General features: G+C 39.6%; 2 protein-coding genes across 4 annotated transcripts; one reads left to right on the top strand and one right to left on the bottom strand.

The window, feature by feature from the left end:
- Positions 1-516: 516 nt before the first annotated feature.
- Positions 517-11,880, bottom strand: tmem19 (transmembrane protein 19). Of its 3 annotated transcripts, none has more exons than XM_023350051.1 (8): positions 11,788-11,880; positions 7,315-7,462; positions 6,073-6,186; positions 2,878-3,015; positions 2,141-2,217; positions 1,894-2,071; positions 906-1,115; positions 517-832 (listed from the first exon to the last, which is right to left on the bottom strand). In XM_023350051.1, exons 2-8 carry the CDS (start codon positions 7,442-7,444, stop codon positions 672-674), a joined length of 1,008 nt encoding a protein of 335 aa, XP_023205819.1. In that variant the 5' UTR covers positions 7,445-7,462; positions 11,788-11,880; the 3' UTR covers positions 517-671. The 3 variants fall into 3 exon arrangements, with proteins under 3 accessions (XP_023205819.1, XP_023205817.1, XP_023205818.1); XM_023350049.1 differs by lacking the exon at positions 11,788-11,880 and adding an exon at positions 9,302-9,528; XM_023350050.1 differs by lacking the exon at positions 11,788-11,880 and adding an exon at positions 8,193-8,452.
- A 3,161-nt stretch (positions 11,881-15,041) lies between these two features.
- Positions 15,042-18,710, top strand: c17h12orf66 (chromosome 17 C12orf66 homolog). Its single transcript, XM_005811181.3, has 4 exons — positions 15,042-15,082; positions 15,191-15,453; positions 16,485-16,788; positions 17,729-18,710. Exons 2-4 carry the CDS (start codon positions 15,222-15,224, stop codon positions 18,546-18,548), a joined length of 1,356 nt encoding a protein of 451 aa, XP_005811238.1. The 5' UTR covers positions 15,042-15,082; positions 15,191-15,221; the 3' UTR covers positions 18,549-18,710.
- The last annotated feature ends 1,792 nt before the right edge of the window (positions 18,711-20,502 follow it).

Below are 20,502 nucleotides of genomic sequence, written 5' to 3'. Positions count from 1 at the left end.
GTTAATTTGCCAAAATGTGGCAGGAAAAGTTAATTAAAAACAGACTTTATCACTTGGACCAATGTTTAAATGTTTATCCAAATATCCTCAGGTTTTCTTTACGCTAAATTTTTAAAACAAAACTATCTGCCATAAACCTTCTTGTAAACCTTGTATTTATAGTTACGAAAATATTTAAAGTTAAAAATAAAAGTACATTTTTTTATTTAAAGAAATAATGTAAAAAAATATTTAAATGTTTAATAAGTTTAAAAAGTTTAAAAATGTAAAAAAAAAAATTTGTTGAAAAAAGTAGTTAAGAAAATTTTTTTTAAACTAATTTGATCCATTATGTATTTGATCTTAATAAAATAAACCTGAACCTTTTGTGCCTCTGAAATTAAAAACATAAAATCCAAATTTCTTCGTGGTGCATTCACTGACCAGATAAAGGTCGGAGTTTTGAGCGTTAAATTCCTGAACTGTTAGACGTGAGGTATGGAAAGCTGTGAAAGATTTAAACAGAGTCGGAGCAGATTTACAAAGAATGATCAGTAGTTTATTAAACTCAGTGATTTTAACTCGTTTTGTGGCGTAAAGATTAAATCGTTTCTCTGCAGGTCGTCGGAATGAATTTACCAAACGATGATGCTAATCCTCATGATCAGAAACACACGGTCCGTATCCCGGGCCTACCGGGGCCACAGGCCCCAGGCCAGGCCCGGCAGGAAGAGCGCCACCAGCACCGAGGAGAACAGGTTGACGGCGTTGTTGTCCATGACGGGCTTCCCGCAGATCCGCCTGGTGGTGGCCGACTCGTAGCTCACCACCTTCCCGATGCTGGAGTCGAAGCCTGCGGGCGCAGAGGGCATCGGCTCGGTGAACGCGGCTTTAACCCGGCGACCGGACGGCGAGCGTTAACTGACCCGAGTACTGCATGTGAGCGCCCAGCAGGGAGTCCAGCATGGAGCCCAGCAGCCCCGCCACGCCGCCGTACAGAACCACGGGCCACTGCGGGTCGGCCAGCGGCAGGTCGCCCACCGCCAGGAGCTGCGTCGCAAAGTAGGCCACGCCCACTGTGGCCCCGCCCAGGAAGCTGGCCGCCAGTCCGACCGGAGTCACGCCTCCGTTAGTTCCTGGAGGAAAAGGTACAAAACATTCGGGAAGCTTTTAAGGCGCTTTTTAAACTGAAACGATTAATCATGAGTAGTCACAATTAATCGATTATTGAAATAATTGTCAACTAAATTAGTAATCAATCGCTAACTGGAGTACACAGAGTCAAAAACCCAAAATGCTCCAGCAGCAGAGAGTTTTCTAAGAGAATATAGAAAATACAGACTGTGTGTTTAGGAAACAATCAATCACAATTAATCGATTATTGAAATAATCACCTCATTTAATAAATTAATTGTTAATTGGAGTATTCAGACTTGGAGGCCATTTGCTGACAGAACACTGAGCAATAAGTTTCAAGAGATTATAGAAAATTCAGACCATATTTGTATTTTCAGATACAAAACTATTTTCTAAAAAAGATTTAATTTTTAGAAATGAAACGATTGTTTATCATTTTGTACAGTTTTTACTGCTCTCAGTGCGTTGTTGTTGTTGTTGTTGTCAGTCCTGATTAGTAAATTGGTTGACAATCATTTTGTTTAATTTCTAATCTAATCCAGAGTAGATTATCTGTCTGCTGATCAGAGCAGAGAAAATTAGCATCTCTTGAAATTAGTTGATTATTTCAGCAACCGATTAATCTGATTAATCATTTTGTTCTTCTAACACATAAAATCTGAAAAGTGTGGCCTGCATTTGCATTCAGCTGAGGGAAAACCTTAACTTGTTGTTCATTCGTCTCCAGGATGTAGCTCTGGACTTTGACTAGGCCATGGACCTGAAGCGGTGTCTCACCTGCTGGGACTTCCTTCCAGGTGGTGATGAGTCTGGGCTGTGATTGGCTGAGGACCGGCCCCACCTCCGACGCCCAGGTGTCGCCGGCGCTGCAGGCGAGCGCGCCCAGCAGCGACAGGCACATCCAGGAGGCCGAGTACTGCTTCCCGAAGTCGATGGGAATCTCTCCGGGGCCGACCTGCAGCAGAGCGGCGGCGGTGAGCGAGGGGGCGGGGCCTGACGGCGAGCGGCCGGTTCGTGTTTTTACCTCGATCATGTAAAGCAGCGCCAGCTCGGTGGGAACGCCGCCGTTACAGAACACCTGGACCCAGTTCCTCTGGCCGCCTGGCAACAGAACCTTCAGCTTCACAACTTTTAATTTAACAATAAATAATTCCCACTAGTCTGAATCAGAAGTGACCCGCGCCATCTTGGCAGGAAATCGGTGCGAACCCACGGCTTCAGACCAACAAAAAGAAAATATGTGGCCACTTAACCAATGAAAGACAAACATGAACAAAATGGCTGCTGTTGGGCTCGACCCGTATGAGACGGAGAAGGAAAACGATGAGCTGCTCCGATCTGGAACTACGACATAGTTCACTATTCAGTGAACACAATCAGCGATTAATCGGATTAATACATACAAACTCTTGGTGTGAATAACCAGGTTCTGCTGACTGGCACAGTGAGTACAGGCAGTAACAAACATGGAGGCTACATGTTATCTTAGCTAGCAGGTAAAAGCTACTTCAGCTAAGCTAATCTTGCTGGTTCTTCAGTAAGTGCTACAGTAAATATCACTGATATTTATCTTACAGAGAACTGTAATGTACTTATGATATTTATAAGTTAAGAATGAGGGAAGATCTAGTTCTAAGCTTGTGGCTTGTTTATTGTTGTCATAGCAACTGCCTACCAAGATGGCTGTCAGTTACAAAGCTCCTTGAAGTGCGATGATGTCACAGGAGAACTGTGCGGTTAATTCGTCTCTGATCGTCTCACCTTCTTTGTACTCGGCGTCTATCTTCCTCTTCTTCTCGGCGCCCCACCGGGTCAGCCGGCTGGAGGTGAAGAAGAACGCCAGCAGGGCGGAGAAGAAGCTCAGGTTGGCCATCGTCAGCACGAAGCCCACCAGGAGAGCTGCAAAGGTCAAAGGTGAAGCATGAGGCAATCTGTATATCAGGTTGATTTATCTTTATTTGTCTTCAGTGCCACGGCTCTCTTTAACTCGACTCGTTTTCTGGTCAGACGAGTCACAGGCGGGTCGTTTATAGGAGCCGAGGTGAGAGCACTGCTCAGCATGGTGGTGGCAGCATCATGCTGGGCAGAAAGAGGACTGTCACTACGTTTTCTAACTGAAAATCAGTGTTTGTGATCTCTGTGGCCACGTTTGAACCATTTGCAATGGGATCTCCAGTAGCAGTCAGTGTTGCAACGTAAAAGAAGATGCCTCTGACTCAAGACAGTGTCATGTTCATCCTGACACTGTAACTGCCCAATATCCAGCCAGCAGAGGCAATATTCCACAGTAACATGTCCTGGATGAGCAGCGCTGCTAATCCACATCCTTTGCTTTTGCTCTCTGGTTAGGAAGATGCTGGAGTTGGGGATCAGATCGATGAGACGAATGAACTTCATCTTCCTCTCTCTGCATCCATGACTAACTAACTTTCATCTCCTCAGTTGTTTTTTGAGTTTTTGAGATGCTAATCAGCTCCCAGATGTAAAATAAAGAAAAGACTTGTTGCCATGGTTACGCATCACTAGGCCTGTCACGATAGCAAATTTTGCTCAACGATTAATTGTCTCAAAAATTATTGCGATAAACGATAATATTGTCTGAAGACCTTTTTACACTGATTTAATGGAAATGACGTAATAATGCATGTGATTTCCTGCCAAAGATAGATACACTGAACACAACCAAAAACAAAAATAAAATGTATTCTCAGTCTCCATTAACAAAATATGTACTTGATAAAAACTAAACAACATAAAGTAAAAGTGGAAATAAATACTGCATTCAACCAAAAGATTATGAAGTCTGTATATTATGTTGCCCTTCAGTAATAATTAGATTTAAATAGAGAAGATGGGCACATCGACCACCTGATGCAATAATTCACACTACATGATTTTTGCTCCTATTTTTCCCCTTACAACAATCTTAGCACGTTGGTCTTTCTAAGATTGTGTGGTGTGTTACGGTAGATCATCGTTGCCGCTCCGATCTAAATCAGGGTTTTTTCCAGACTGGGATCTTAACGCAGCCTGTTGAATGTGACAGGCAGCCAATCAGAAATCACGGATTCTCCTCCATGTTTTCTGAGGGGAAATTACGGAGGGGAATCCCAAAAGCTGACACGGAGCAACCCGGAGATGATATGTGGAAACAACATTAATGTTTATTCAACATGCAAAGAATATAGAAATGACAAGAGGAGGAGTTGGAGCGAAATTGTTACCGCAGTTGATAAACCCGGTAACTTTTCAGCTGTTCTTCGTTAACGTGACGTAAACAGGTTCTAATGATTTTCATTCAGTCAGGACTTTACGCTGACACTAGCCACATGCATTGCAGGTAGATTGTAGTAAAGCATTGATTAAAGTCTGGTTTTAAAATTAGTTCACTGGACTTGTAGCCATTATTTTGTACCCATTGTTGGACACCACACGGCAGGACCGAACCGATCGAACCGTTATACCTAGGATTTCTGTCGGCTAATGTGTGGTCTGTCAGGGTTTGAAAATGGGCCGACAGCTCTAAGATCGTGTCGTCTGCGCTGGGCTTTACACTGAGGAAATGAGGTCAGAGGTCAGTGGAGAGCACCGGAGTTGAGCCTTTTTTCATTCGGTGTCATTAACAGAAAGAGAAAAAGGTCAGAAGAGACGATAATGCCGATAATTAAAATGAGGTTGATAGTTTTAATTTATCGTACGATTAATTGATTTACCGTTTATCGCGACAGGCCTACGCATCACATAGAAATATGAACAAACATCCACAAAAATAGCAACCAGAACCAAAGCAGAGCTTCTCCACCATGCTGCCACCACCGTGCCTGACAGTTGGAACAGTGGAGAAAAACTCAGATCCTTCAATCATAACTTCCATCACCCAATAATAATCTGATCAGAAAACATGTTGACAGATAAAAACTCTAGATAGTTTATTTATTTTCCAGAAAAACAGACCAGATTTAGGATTATATCTGAGCCTAAACATCAAATGTTAAGAAAATCCCCAATAAACTCAAACTCATTCACCCGTCATGACACTGTCTTGAGTCAGAGGCATCTTCTTTTACGTTGCACCACTGACTGCTACTGGAGATCCCATTGCAAATGGTTGTCTTTAAAAGTTCATGTAGTTTAATGTTGGAAAATTGTAAAAACAACATTTCTAATAAATCCATAAAAGGAGAAAATCAGAAGAAAATGACATAGCAGAAAACTAAAATCTTTTCCTGAGCAATCGTAGCTCTGACTGCAGAATGTCGGATCTTCACGCTCAGAATCAGCAGAACCTCAGAGAACAACGATCCTCTGTGTCCAAGTGTTGGCTGACCTCTGACCTTTTTAAAGTCGGCATTCTGCTGCTGTCTAATCTAAAGCTGCGGTTGTTTTATGGAAGCAGAATGACGCAAGACGAGGGCAGCTGCAGCCGTTTCAGGCTCAGTGAGGCCACGATGTAATCAGCGTCTTACCACAACCTTCTGAGCCAAAGCTAAAAATAATCAACCAGTTATTGATTATTATTGGAGGCGTTTTGAACACAGCAAGCGTTGTTTCGTTCCTAAAAGGTTTCTGCTGCAGTTTGTCATGTGATGAAACGACATGACAGGTTTTCCTGGAAAGGAGGAAATTTGAACCGGATCAAATGGAGAATGTGTCCAGTGACCTAATGATGTCAGCTGCTTACATCTCCATTAAAACCACCAAAAAATCAGAATTCACTCATTTAATTACTGTTCGAATGAAACGGCCAACAGGAATTTATTAGATTTCAGGAACTGCAAAGTTTATTTGGCTTGTTCTGATTTCAAATTTAAGTGGCCTAGTCAAAGTCCAGACCAAAATCAGATTTAAAAATCTGATCTGCCTGAGTTGGAGCTGTTAAGTGAACAATAACAGGTAAAAATGTTTGCAGATGAACCAGGAAGTAAAACAGATTCTCTTTCCCTCTGAGCGACTCACCGCCCAGCGCTCCGGACCGGTCCAGGCTGCGTCTCTTCAGCGCTCGGCTCGTCAGCATGAGGGGAGCCAAGATGGAGAACAGCCATCGCCATGGCGACACCGGCTGCAGGTTCCCTTTGGGAAACAGAAACAAGCCTCAATATGTGTAGAAAAGAACAGAGTTCAACACTTTTCCCAGGAGAATTCAAGAACATTCCAGGTGAGTTTTCAAGCTTTTCCATTCAGCTCTTTAAATATTCTCCACGGTGGAGGCAGCATCATGCTGTGGGAATATTTCCACTTTCTCAAATTTTTATGACATTCTGTGAGAATGTACTTATAAAAATGACATTTTGCAGTTCCATAAACTTGGGCTGAAACGATTAATCATAATTAATCGAATATTGAAATAATCGCTAACTAATTTAGCTAATTTTACTAATTTAATTGATTAATTGTTAACTGGAGTATACAGACTAAAAAAGCTGAAAGAATAACATACCTGGAGCAGAAATTAAGAACAAATATTTACATTTAAGTTTAAAAAAAGTCTGTAAATATCTGTGACACAGAACTTCATTAAACTTCATTAAACCAACTGCAACTGCTTCCAACTATTAACCGATTAATGCAAAAATTTATCAATTAATCTACAAGTGATCAATCGTTCACCAGAGGAATGGTTACGTTACTGCAGTTTAGGGAAAACAATGTTTTTTATTATTTTCTTATTATTGTCGTTAAATGAAAAATCTGCAGAATGTGTCAAATTGTTTATTTGATTAATCGATTATTCATCTGAATAATTACTCAAATTGTAAGTTGCAGCCCTAATAAAAAGCAACATTAAATACCAAATTTTAATAATTTAAAAACATCCGGGCGTGCCGTGGTGGCGTAGCGGTTAGCGCGACCCGTATTTGGAGGCCTTGAGGCCTCGACGCGGCCGTCGCGGGTTCGACTCCCGGACCCGACGACATTTGCCGCATGTCTTCCCTCCTCTCCTTCCCCGTTTCCTGTCAGCCTACTGTCATATAAGGGACACTAGAGCCCACAAAAGACCCTGGAGGGGTAAAAAAAACAAAAAAACATCCACGTAGCTCCAGCTATTAGATATTATTTTCAATATTTTCCAGTGGACTGTTGAATATCCATGACCTGGTTTTTTAACAGCAGCAGCTTCTGATCGGTTCTGGGAAGAGCGCATGGTTTCACGGTTTGGTTTTACGTGATAAGTTCTGAGCTGATCCCGCGGCGGCTCACCGGACACGGCGCTCATGGTGAGCGAGATGATCCAGAAGGACAGAGACAGCGCCAAGGTGACGCACAGCACGATCATATCCGTCATCATCTTGAAGTATTCCTTGGACAGGATGTCGTTCTCAGAGTCCATGATGATCGAAAGGTGCAGCTGCAGAGAACAGATTGTAGGAAACACAGACTAGAGGGGCGCCGTGCTAGAGGGGCGCCAAACAACGGTAGAAAATGTATTTTATAGTCGTTTTCTTTAACAGCTGTTATTTCATGTGTAAATGCAAAATTAGATGCTAAATATCTTCCCCTAAAGATGACAAAGTTTGGAAACCATTTCTTTAGACACCAAACTCCACACCAGCTATGAAGCACGGCAGTGGAGGGATGATGCCTCGTCTTCTCGGTATCTTGAAGTTTTTGAGTGCAGCATTTATTCTGTTTACTAAAATATTATACAGTGAAATGTTAGATAATTAACTCAAACTTTAACGAATAAAAGGATGTGACTGAAGAAATGATTTAAAAAGGACCGTCAGTTTTTGCTGCTGAAGGAAGGTGGATATACAAGCTATTAATTCATTCAAACACTCTTTATGTAATGTTTTAATAAATAAAGTTTAATGTGTTAGGTTGTTTTCGGGTGGTGTCATTAATTTTACTTCGGTAAAAACCTATTTTTGCTCCTCGAGGTGAGGAGAAAAAATAGGTTCGTCTTTAGTTACCCGGGTTGTGAGAATAAATAGCATTTCATCTTCTTTGAACATCTATATATATCTATAGATATATATAGATATCTACTCTTGGTTTGATTTTGTCGACCAGTTTGTGGCATTTTAAAACCATTTAACGTTGACAAATTGCGAGATTTAAGACGAGTTTTGACTCACCGGTTTCCGTCGGAGCCATCCTAATCTCCCTCTCGCTGTAACATCTAAATTTAACCGTTTGATTTATTTTTAAACAAAATTTGTTTTATTTCTTCTGAAAATATGGCGACAAATTAACTACTTATAACAGAATGGTAAGAAATAAAACGATCAGCTCCTCGTCTGAAGCTTCGCGATGACCGTTGTCCGGAGGGGAAATAGGCCGGCGGATGAATTTAAGTGCCGGACTCATTTCCGCCAAAACCTTGACTCTTAAAGCAACAGTAACCGTAACGACGCTTCGTATTTAATTTCAGTGTAGCTATTTGTTAGCTTCATGTATTCCATGGATGTAATTTTTTTATCAAATAAAACAGTTGCTGGTTCATTTTTCTTCCACAGTGGCTGTTTTACTTTAACAAATATCTAAATCCAGTGTTTGTAATGTCATTAAGATCACCATACTTTGCTTCTGTTTACCTTTAACAACATAAAAATTGTATATAAAATATTTTTATTAATATTTTCTACATTAAATGACATAATTAGTTGTCTGAGGGAGTGCCTTGTGCACATGTTCATCTAACTCTGCAAATTCCTATGAAACTAGTTAGTTTCAGCACCAAACCATCTTTTTTTAAACTCATAAGGACCAATAAACTTAAATAAATTTATTAGTGTCTAGAAAATGAGCTATTTCAAAAGCCTCTGGAATGTAAAGTCACAAATCAGTAGGCACTGCCCTGTTACCTAGCAACCCAACGAGAGTTCTGGCACGCTTGGTCAGCTGGTTTTACCACTGCATGTACCGTACAATGGCTGCTGAAAAAGACAAGTGTTTTGTTGTCATCTTACCATCCAGAAACCACTTTGTCCTAAAACATCTCCTTCTGAATTGAGAGATTCAGGTGTAATGAACATAGACTTATTCTAACCTGTTCATGAAGCATAATAGGTCACTTTAAACGGTAATAAAACGTAGGCGATGTTCCTTTTTGTAGATTTTGGTGGAAAACCATATTGAATCCATTTGAAAGAGTTTAAAGCAGCAAACGTGCAAAATCTCAGTGTGACCCGAGCAATATTATAGAAAGCTACTGAAAGCACAGGTAGGACATAACAGAGCTCACCATTTTCTCTTGTGCTACTAGCGGCACGTAGTTCAAAGCTTCATTGGTGAAGATCTGTCTCCGCTGTGGTGCCATGTGATGGGATCACATCCCAACAGCAGGAAGAGCAGCAGAGCACAAACGGCGCTCTGTCTCCAGAAAAATCCCCAGCGGAAACAAATACTCCAATCAGATGACTTTAAACGAAGCTGCCAACAGCTGGTTGGACGTTTCCTGTTCCCATGACGATGCTTTGAGTTTATCATCGTGTTCTGTGGGTCGTGCTGAACTGTAAAGGAACTGTGTGCGTTGGTCAGATCAGACAGAAGCTGTTGTTGGAGCTAAATTGGGGATGTAAAGTTTATTCAAAAGAAAAGAAAATTGAAACTGGAAAAAAATATTTGCAACTGAAAAAATATTTTTAGAACTGGAAAAAAGTCTGAAACTGGAAAGAAATTATTTGAAAGTGATGAAAAAAGATTTGGAAATTGAAAATAAGATTTCAAAATTAAGAAAAATTTTAAACTTAAAATATTTTCAAAGCTTTGAAAATAAAAAATTAATATTTTTCAGATTCAAGATTTCTTTTTTCAGTTTCAGACATTTTTCAGTTTCAAAATATTTTTTCAATTAAAATAATTTTTCTTTTGAACAAACTTTATGGCACCAATTTAGCTCCATATAAGCTCACTCATCAGGTCTTGATGCTCAGTGCCTTTATTTTTTTTTTTGCGTGGTTCTTTGTTCTAGTTAATCCCAAACTCAGTCAGACTTCTGGGTGAACGGTTCTGACCCAAAGCGACCGGTATACGCAGAAGAAGAATGGAGACGTTAAACAGCACTGCTCTGTTTATGGCATTAATATGGCCGTCGCATCTATGGAGGGTTTTAAAGTTTATTCAGCAATGGAGGCTGACAGGATTGTCACAAAATCATAGCAAGATGAAGGAAGGCCAGTTAACAGAAACGGCCTTTTGGACTTGGGGTTGGACCAGGACTGGTTGGACTGGGATGTGATGCGTTCACTGACTCAGACTGCTTTCATCAGTCCGTTATAATTTTCAGCCATTGTTTACGTCCGGGTTTATTGCGTCTGCGTCTTCTGATGTAGAATTATGACACGTCTCACGCCAATGATGTGAAAGTTGGATAAAAGCGTAGAACTGATAAATGTCCCATAGCTTTCTCCAACTGAACAGAAACTGAAGTTATTATCTTTGGACCTAAGCAGAGTTAACACACAGCTTCAGTTATTACTGACAGAAACCAGAGGTCATGTTGAAATCTGGGAGTAGTGATGAACTCTGACCTGAACATTCAGAGTCACATAAAGACGGTTACAAAGTCGGCCTTCTGTCACCTGATGAACATTTCCAGGATTAAAGTACTAATGTCTCAGAAAGATCCTGAGTAGTGATGGGAAGTTCGGCTCTTTTCAGGAAGTTGGCAGAAAGGCGTTTCCGTCCTGATAGATCTTCTTGAACTTTCCCATTGTTCTGGATTTTGATTCGTACGGTGGCCTAGATGGTTCAACAAATACAAAACCCTCGACATAACAACACGATTCAGAGTTGTTCTGTTAACTTCTGTTTCAATATTATTTATGTTGGGATTTTGTAGGTACAATTTTTGACTTAGTTGTTTTTACAAATTCTTTTTTGTGTGTGTTGCCTAATTATTTCCTCCTGGAAAAAATACCAACTCAAATACGTAAAGTCTAAAATGAATATAATATTGATGCTCCTTATGAGCAGATTAAAACTTCTAACCAGACATGCTGATTGTTCTGTCAAATATCAGAGAAAAACTAAACTTATAGAGGCAGATGGGTTTTAGCTAAATATCACCACAACAAAGAAATTAGTTTCTAATTGGAAATTCTGCATCTGGATGTCCAAAAACATTATTTTGCCATAAAAATAAGATACAAGGATTAAGATTAGCATTTCAGCAGGAGGGTTGGATGTTTTTTTATAAGTACATCACATTAAAAAAAGAACATTAATAAAGACAGCATTGAAAAGTAAGAAAACACCTATTATAGAAACAAATCTGCCAAATTAGTTTGGAAAAATTAACTGAAATTTTTTCAAATTTCAGTTAATGTGGAATTAACTGAAAGTTAATTTCAGTTAAAATGGTATAAATGTGTTAAACAGAACCTGCAAGAATCCCAGATAAAAATCAGTATAGAAAACTAAAACCGGGTGGACAGAAAGGAACCCGAAACCTCTCTAGCGTTTCAAACAGGAATGGAAAAGGCAAATTAAAGTTGACAAAAATAACAAAACCCACCTTAAAACAAATAAACAAGAAGGAAAATCACCTCATAATTTACTAAAAAAGATTGTATTTATAACGGCAGAGTTTATTTTGCTCTTTGAAATATCAAATGAGTCATTTTAAAATTGGTAGCAGGCTTTACTTTAGGATAGTTATACTTTAAAAAGCTAAGAAATGAGCCGAGATGATGCTGAATCACATGACTGCAGAGGGATTTGACCTACCGCGCCAAGAAGCGTTGATGGAGATGAGAGGAAATGTGGTTTGAGATTTTTTTAAGCAGCTGGCTGTTTTTAAATGGAGCGAAGATCCTCCCCCTCTGGAGCCAAATTCAGGGAACGTTTTATTAGCATCCACAGGATTCATAAAAGAAACACTGACCACGTTATTAAAATGACGTTTTCATGCAGCAGTTTAGGGAAATCCTGGAGCGTTCACAGAAATGGGTGATATTTTTAATTACAACACATGCTTTCCAGGGAAAGCTTGGTCTTAATCTGATTTCTAAATACAATCAAAGTTCTGTAACCACTACTTTCAATAATTATAAATCCAGACAAATATATATATATACAAAAATCTATTTTTAAATAATTATTTATTGAGAGAAAAGAAGCGATCCAAACCAACCTGGTCCTTAATGAAAACAAATTCCTGCTCTCATTAAATTGTGAATAAACTGTGAACAAAATTTGACCCAATTTACCAACAAACCACTTTCTGATTAATATGAGTTACCTTTTGTAAAGTTACACTGTCAATAATTACAGCAATAACTTGGGTTAATTTTTCCATCATATTTTCAACATGTTATTTAGATTCAAGCTAAATATTTATTCCAAAATCAAATATTTAGCTCTAAACTAAATATAGTTATCAAATGTAATAATTACATAGTTAGCTAACTAAATAGTTACCTAAAACGCTAAAAAAAACTAGCTTCAAAATAATTATTGAGCTCTGAGTTTTAGTTAAAGCTAAATACTTATTAGCAAGCAAAGTATTTAGTTCACAAGCTAAATGTTTATCTCCACACTAATGATCAAACTAAATAATTAATTTGAAGCTAAATATTTGACTTGATGGATAATTATATAATTTTCTAAGTAAATATTTTGCTAGGAGATAAATATTTAGTTTATCAACCAAAATATTTATCTTTAACAAAATATTTATTTTGAAACAGTGACATTTATAAATGAAGGAATACGAAGGTGAAAATATGACAGAAAAATTTCCCCCCATTATTTTCCTTCTATGATGGGCAAAATAACCAAATCATTGCTGTTGATTTTTGACTTTGGCTTTACAAACTGCACTCCTTGGATTAAAACCAAACAGAATCTAGAAATGATTTACATAGAGCATGAATTAGGCTAAAAACCTCCAAAAGCAACACATCGCACCCAAAACTAAAGATAATCAAGAACAGATGAGACCCAGAACAAACGATTGATTGTAAAATCTTTGTTGTTTTGGTCTTTACAAAACAACACAAATGGACATATCCAAATAACCGACATCTAAAGTTACTGATGAACAGCAGCTCTCATATTAAAGCTCTTTATTGTTTTATTTTTTACTGCTGAATACAAGGACACAAAGTCTCTTATTTCCACGAATTATTCCAGTGGAGCTCCACACAGAATAAGTTTAAAAAAAAAGACAAAGACAACTGATTCCCATTATTCTAATCATTCACAGTGAAGAGACATAATTGCATTGGCTCCACTTCTGTGGGACAAACCAGGATTCTCTGAAGAGGAAAATGATTTTGTTTCTAGGATAAAGTCAGACCTGCAGACACATTCATGAGGTTGTTGCTGTTTTTGCAGATATTTCAGGAAACTTGGGAATAAATTTCAGTTTATGTACTCATGAGATAAATCTATTTGAAAGAATCTGACTGAGACAAAAGAAGCGATCAAACCATTTAAAAGGTACTATGTTTAAATTTATGCATAGTAATCGAGGTGAGCGGGTTTCCCGACACACTAATCAGTTCGGTCACTGAGTACATTTTAGATGGAGTTAACGTAGCTTATAGCATCATGCTATAACTTAGCATTATAGCATGATGCTACAATGCTACCTTTCCGTTACTAACTCTTTTATATATTGCAACGTTATAAGTTACGTGTCTGTAAATGAGGTGAAAGAAAGGAAAATATGATGTTGTTATTTTTTGAGCTGGTTCGGAGTTAACGTTAGCTAAGGTGCTAATTTTACCGTTGAAGGTTTTAGCTTGACTTTTGCCGCTTAATCTTCCTCGGGCGGCTTTGGGTTGAGATGAGCTCAGTGCTGATTGTCTGTTAGCATTGTTGCTACATCCTTTGTATTTATATAACGCTAACTGATATTTGATCCCCCCTTTTTTTTTTACATCTAATGACTTCATTTGTTTAAACCATGACATTGCAAATGTTAAAAGTGCAGATTAGCTACGTAGGTCAGCAAGGATGAATTTCTAACTTTGTTCTTTTTTTTTTCTTTTCTTCAGATGACCTTTTGTTTTAACTCCCAAGCTTTTTCCCTCCAAGTGGCTGTGCAGTTCTGTCCTGCTGACTGCTAACATAGCTTCATCTCTTCAAAAGACAAGACAACAGGTAAAAAGACAGCTCTTCAAACATATTTGATTTGAAAATGTAGATAACTTCCTGACCATCTCATGACCTCCCACATTGTCTGTCTTATTCTTTACAGTTCAGCTTCCACAAGACGGATCCCACTGATTTTGTTTGACGAATGGAATAAAAGTTCTTCTGATGTAGGAAATGTGTTCTATGGTTTTGTTGTTTTACAGCACATTATATTGTATTGTGACATTGATCTTTATGACATTGCGAATATATAAATGGATTTTATTTCTACAAATCTGCTGAAAATAAATACCTGTTGTTATTCACAGTACTTGGACTAAAATGTCTTTTATGAAATTTTTCGGTTTATGGTAAAATATTCTTATATTTAAAAAAAATGTAAACTTTAATTTACAGTAAACCTGACATTATGTTGTGAAACAAGTTTACAGTAGACCAGCTTTACTATAAAATACAATTACAGTATTATACTATAAACTACATTTACAGTAAAGCAGTTATAACTGTAAAGCACACTCACAGTAAAAATTCACTGTGAAATATAACAGTAAGGGTACTGTAGAATGGTAATTACAGTAACTTACTGGCAGCACTGTTGCCAGTAAGTTACTGTAAGTAAAATTACAATAAAAGGTCTAACACTGTTAGACCTTTTATTGTAATTTTACAGTTATACTATAAACTATAGTTATACTATAAACTACTACAAAGGTAGTGCGGTCGCGGTGAGCGGGTTTCCCGACACACTAAGCAGTTCGGTCGGATATTATTCTCATCTCCGGTAAAACTGAGAGTCAAAGGTTTCTCATCAGACACCGTCAAAGTTCAATCGCTTTCTTCCCAGGAGGTTGTTTGACCCTCTTAGCTTCCCGTAATGTTTACATCCGGTTTAGCCAAAATGGCGTCGGAACGATAAACGGTTAGCTAGTCTAACACTTAAAACAACATATTTGTTTTTCCAGCTCATATTAGTCACATTTCTTAGTTTAATATGAATATTTACGCTCTTTTCTCGTGTAAATCTCAGCCTGTTAGCTAACACCGAGCAGCCCGGAGCCATGGCGGAGGCGGAGGAGCTGCGACCCGTCCCGCGGGAAAGAGCCATCCTGGAGAGCTTCTTCGCTCAGCTCGGGATGTTCTCCTTCGACCGGGCCAAGGACTACGTGGAGAAGGAGAAGGACAGCAGCCGGAGCTCCGGTGCCATCTGGGGCTCCCTGCTGGCAGCGCTGGCTCACCTGGCGGCCGCGGAGAAGGTGTACCACAACCTGACGTTCCTGGGCCAGAAGCTGGGTAACCGCCCAGCTGGAAGAACCGCTTTAAACATGGCCGAGAAATAATTAAAATCACAAATGAGGCCGAATAAATCAAAAACTAACCTTTAAACATATGACACACCGACGGGCAAAACATTATGACCATCAGCCTGTTTATCGTGATGCTTTATTGAACTGTGGAGACATTTAGTGCCACTTTTCTTTGCAAAGTAGTTCAATTTAATTCAAAGTAGAGCATTTTCTAGCGTGAACGGTCTATTTAAGGTCCAAACTTTAAGTAGGCCATTCACAAACCTTCTCTTTATGTAGCCAGAGTTGGATTTGCTGAGCTGTGTTGCCAGATCTTGAAAGACATAAAAAGCCCAACTGGCAACCCACCACATTCTGTACAACATTGATCATTTATAAAGAGCATAAATGTTTTCATTAGCAGCAAAATTATTGCTAATACTGGTACTAAACACTTTTCTGGTTAAAACATTTTGAATAATAGAAATGATTTGAGTAAACTTTACTCTGATAAAAAAATTTATTTTACATATGTATCTCATGGAAAAGTAACGTTTTTTCTGCTTCTCTGTATATTGACTTTAAGATAATTAACTTTTCTTAATGTTAAAATTTGTTTGATCTGAGATGTTTAATCAATCAAGTTAATTTGTGTAGCACATTTCAGCAGTTCAAAGTGCTTCACATCATAAAAATATGCAACCAGTAAACATTACATTTTGTCAAGTGCTGTCATTACTCATCAAAATGTTTGTCAATATTTCATTGATTATGGTTCATTAGTAACTATAACAGGAGGGTTTATAGTTGTAGATTTAAAGGAACTCAGTAGTTAAGTGGGAAATATTATTTTAACACAGTAAAAGTTGCTGAATGCGGCCACCAGGTGGCGCTGTAGTTGCTACATTAAGATGCGACCATCTGTCCAAATCAGCAGCTTTGAAAAAAGAAAAGAGGTTTTTGATCTCAGTGGGACTTTTCTGGTTAATGAAGGTGAAATTTAAAAACTAGTGATTTTCTCTGGTTTTTCCTGTACAGGCGGCCAGTCGTTCTTCAGCCGGAAAGACTCCATCCGCACCGTCTACACATCGCTGTACAACGAGCTCAGAAAGGTGGTGACCATGGGGCGGCACAGCCAACCCGCCGCCTCCTCTTCATCCTCCTCCTCCTCCCTGGAGGACCTCCTGTCCCACCTGTCGGAGCAGCTCTGCCACTTCACCCAGGCCCGCATGGAGATGGCCGACCTGTACGAGAAGCTGCACTCGCTGGGCGCCCAGAAGAGCGTGAACTCAGAGGAGCTGGTGTCCGCGCTGGAGGCCGCGCTGCACAAATACAGAAACAAGTCAGTATCTGAGTCGGTCGGCAGCGCGAAGCTTGAGGATAAACTCATGTAGCAGCGTTGGGCTGTGTTAGTTTAAATGATTAACTACCTCTGCAGCATGAAGCATGTTCCCGCTATATTTAGAGGAGCAGAAGCTCCAGGAGAAAGTGACACATTGAGGTCGGTGGAGGGAAAAAAGCAGGAAGAGTTTCCTGTCAGCGAAAAGTTGACCCACTGCAAAAAATATCCAAAACAAAACGTTTTCCCCACGTTGTTCTTTTTAGGACTGAAACAATGGATTATTGTTAACTGGAGAATACAGAGAAAACGGACAATTTGTGAAATAAGAACATACTAAGAGCTATAATTACGTCAAACTTGTACAAACATGTATGCATTTTGCACTTAAGAAAAAAACCCTCATAACAGGTTTAATTGGTTAATCAAAAAACTAGTCAACAGATCAGCCCTACGTCGTAATCGAGCAGGAAGGCTGGAGCTTTTCATGTTTGTGTAAAAAAATGTTTAGCTGCAGATTCATCCTTTGCTACAAATGGTCAAATGTTTCCTGAAGGAAATTGTTTGCTTTTTTGTCTAATATTGTAAAAATGATCTTTAGTGGTGAAATAAAAAATCTGCAGAATGTAAAAATGTTTTAGGTTGATCAGTGAATCGTCAGAAGAATCAATTAAACCAGAGATGATTACTTGATTAGTCTGAAAGAAAAAACATTTAGCAGATTTTTTATTTGTCAAAATAATCAATTAATGAATGAAGCCTGTGACAATTAATAAATTAATCATCAGAAGAATTGATTAATTAAGTCTGTGATGATTAATCATAAGAAAAATCAGTTACTACAATAACCCTTAGCTCTAGTTTGCTATAAAGTCGTTGTACCTGGACCAAACCTGTGCTCGTTAACCTGACCAGAACCGCCCTCTGCCCGGTTCGGCTTCAGGTTCCACCACCCGATCCTGGCCCGGGTGGAGGAGGGCTTCCAGACGGAGGTGGACGTGGTGACCCAGCTGCTGCGCTGCCAGGCCCAGGTGTCCGAGTGGCACTTCCTGCCCGCGCTGCTCAGCCTCCACGGCGCCCACGCCAAGCTCACGGCCTGGGCCCAGCTCTTCCAGCGCCAGAAGGAGACCCGGAAGAACCTGTTCGGCGGCCAGTCCCAGAAGGCCGTGCAGCCGCCGCACCTGTACGTGTGGCTGCAGCGCTTCCACGCCACGCTGCTCGCCAAGTTCAGCTTCTACTTCCACGAGGCTCTGAGCCGGCAGACGGCGCCGGGCGACATGAGGACGCTGACGGCCCGCGCCGCGCCGGACTTCTACGGTAAGATCTCCGCCTTCATCCGGAAGCACGACGCCAGCAACGTGTCGCTGGTGTTCGACAACCGCGGCTCGGAGAGCTTCCAGGGCCACGGCTACCACCACCCGCACTCGTACCGCGAGGCGCCCAAAGGGGTGGAGCAGTTCCCGGCGGTGGTGTCGCTGCCGTCCGGCGAGCGGCCGCTCACCCACTGGCCCAACGTCATCATGATGATGAGCGACCGCGCCGCCGAGCTCAACACGCTCGACAAGGTGGTGCAGTTCTACGACGACAAGGTCCAGAGCACCTACTACCTGACCCGGCCCGAGCCGCACTTCACCCTGGTGGTCATCTTCGACGGCAGGAAGTCGGAGAAGGACCAGCACATTACTTCCTTCCTGCAGGAGATCTCCGGGTCGCTGCGGAACTGCAAACCGTTCAGCATCCTGAAGCCGGGATCCAAGGGGTGAACCACTTCCTGTCTGAACTCACGACGGGTCCAAACAGATCTCTGACCAAAAACATTTCAGCTCCCGATCCGTTTTATCGCTTAAAACTAAGAACACTAAAAACAACCAAACTTCAAACCAGTTTTATAGTTTTACAAACCAAATAAAGTTTTCTGAAGCTTCTTCTGTCCAAAATGTTTTTCTCTGGTTCTTTAAGATGAGATTAATTTATTCATTTTAGGATTTAGTGTTTACGGATCATCATTCCTCCTCCACCGTGTTTCACATTTGAACAGTTTGAAATGAGGAAATTTTGTTTCATTGATCCAAATATCCAGGAACACAAGAGGACAAAAAGCTGGAAATATGACTTTAATCTCAGAATTATAACATTTTAAATGAATCATTTTCTGAATTTTCACTTCAGTCTGAAAATTGTCATTAATCTCAGGATTCTGACCTTAATGTCAAAGTTATAACTTTTCAAATTAATTATGACTTTGATCTCAAAACTATAACATTTTAAATAAATAAATCTGACCTATCACTTTTTAAATTTATAGTAATCTCAGAATTCTGACCTTAATCTGAGAATTATGACATTAAACTTAAAATTGTAACTTTTTTAACTTACTTCTGACAATCTCAGAATTTTGACCTTATTGGAATTATGACTTTAATCTCAAAATGTTTTTCATTAATTCTGACCTTAATTTGTGAATTCTGACTTTAGGCAATTAGTTCATTCTGATCATAATCTAAGAATTAATCTTAATCTCATCATTATAACTTTTTAAATTAATTGGTTAATTTTGACAGTGACCTCAGAGTTCGGACTTCTATTAAGGATTATGAATATAATCTCAGAATAATGCAATTAACTGTGACCTTAATCCCATAATTCTAACTCTTTGTCTACTTTAATCTCAGGATTCTCAGTAAGTCTGGACAGGAAGAGGCGATGTGTCTGTGGCTTGAATGCTAATTTATTCAGGTTGATTTATGATATAAATACAACACATTGATACAATCCATTTGGCTATATGAGCTCCGACTTTCAAATACAGCAACACTGACAGACAGAAACCGATTCTGTTATCAAACACATTCAGAGAGAGCTCCCCCTTCTGGTAAAATGCACCAACATGTCATGATGCTACATGCCAAGGACACAATCCTATACATCAAAGTGCAATGTCACAATGGGTTAATGATAAAGTCATAATTCAGGAATCTACTAAACACTTTTATGAATATCTCATTTGGAGTGCTGCTGCTCTTTCAGTCAGGACATGCGCGAGTGAAAGGAAGAGGACTGGGGCCGCTGGCGAAAACTGAAATTAGGACTTTAATCTCTGAATTCTGGAAACAGAATTCTGACGTTAATCTAAGAATTCATATTTTAGAATTCTAAGAAAAAGACAAAAATCTGACTTTAATCTTTTGAATTAAGAATTTGATCTCAGGATTCTGAGATCAAATTCTGACTTTTATTTCAGACTTTTGATTTCTGACGAAACACAGATTTTTTTCCCCTCTGAATTCTGTGAAAAAGTCTTAAATTCTTCTGTCCCAGTTTCTATAATCCTCTTCTAAATGAGTGGATTCACAACTCCCAAAAAACACGAGGGTTTAAAAAAAAGGCACTTTCACCAACACACACACACACACACACACACACACAGAGCCCGGTCCAGTTTAACACTTCACATTCACTGTGCTGTTCAAGTGTAGTTTTTGGGCGTCTTCACACACGGAGCCCCACCCTGTTAGCTTATTGGAGAATTTAAGGTTAACTAGTGACATTAGTGTAACACACACACACACACACACACATAGAGAAGAGGTGGCATGCTTTTTGCACTCAGGTTGTCGACTTGCAGTCGTGTGTTGTGGCACTCAAGGCAGGCATGAATTATCTATTCTGCACTTACAGGGGAGCACGACGAGGGCGGGCGAACACACACACACCGAC

The sequence above is a fragment of the Xiphophorus maculatus genome, chromosome 17 (assembly GCF_002775205.1).
Source record: "Xiphophorus maculatus strain JP 163 A chromosome 17, X_maculatus-5.0-male, whole genome shotgun sequence".
Classification (NCBI taxonomy): Eukaryota; Metazoa; Chordata; class Actinopteri; order Cyprinodontiformes; family Poeciliidae; genus Xiphophorus; species Xiphophorus maculatus.
This window is presented reverse-complemented; position numbering and strand designations above follow the sequence as displayed.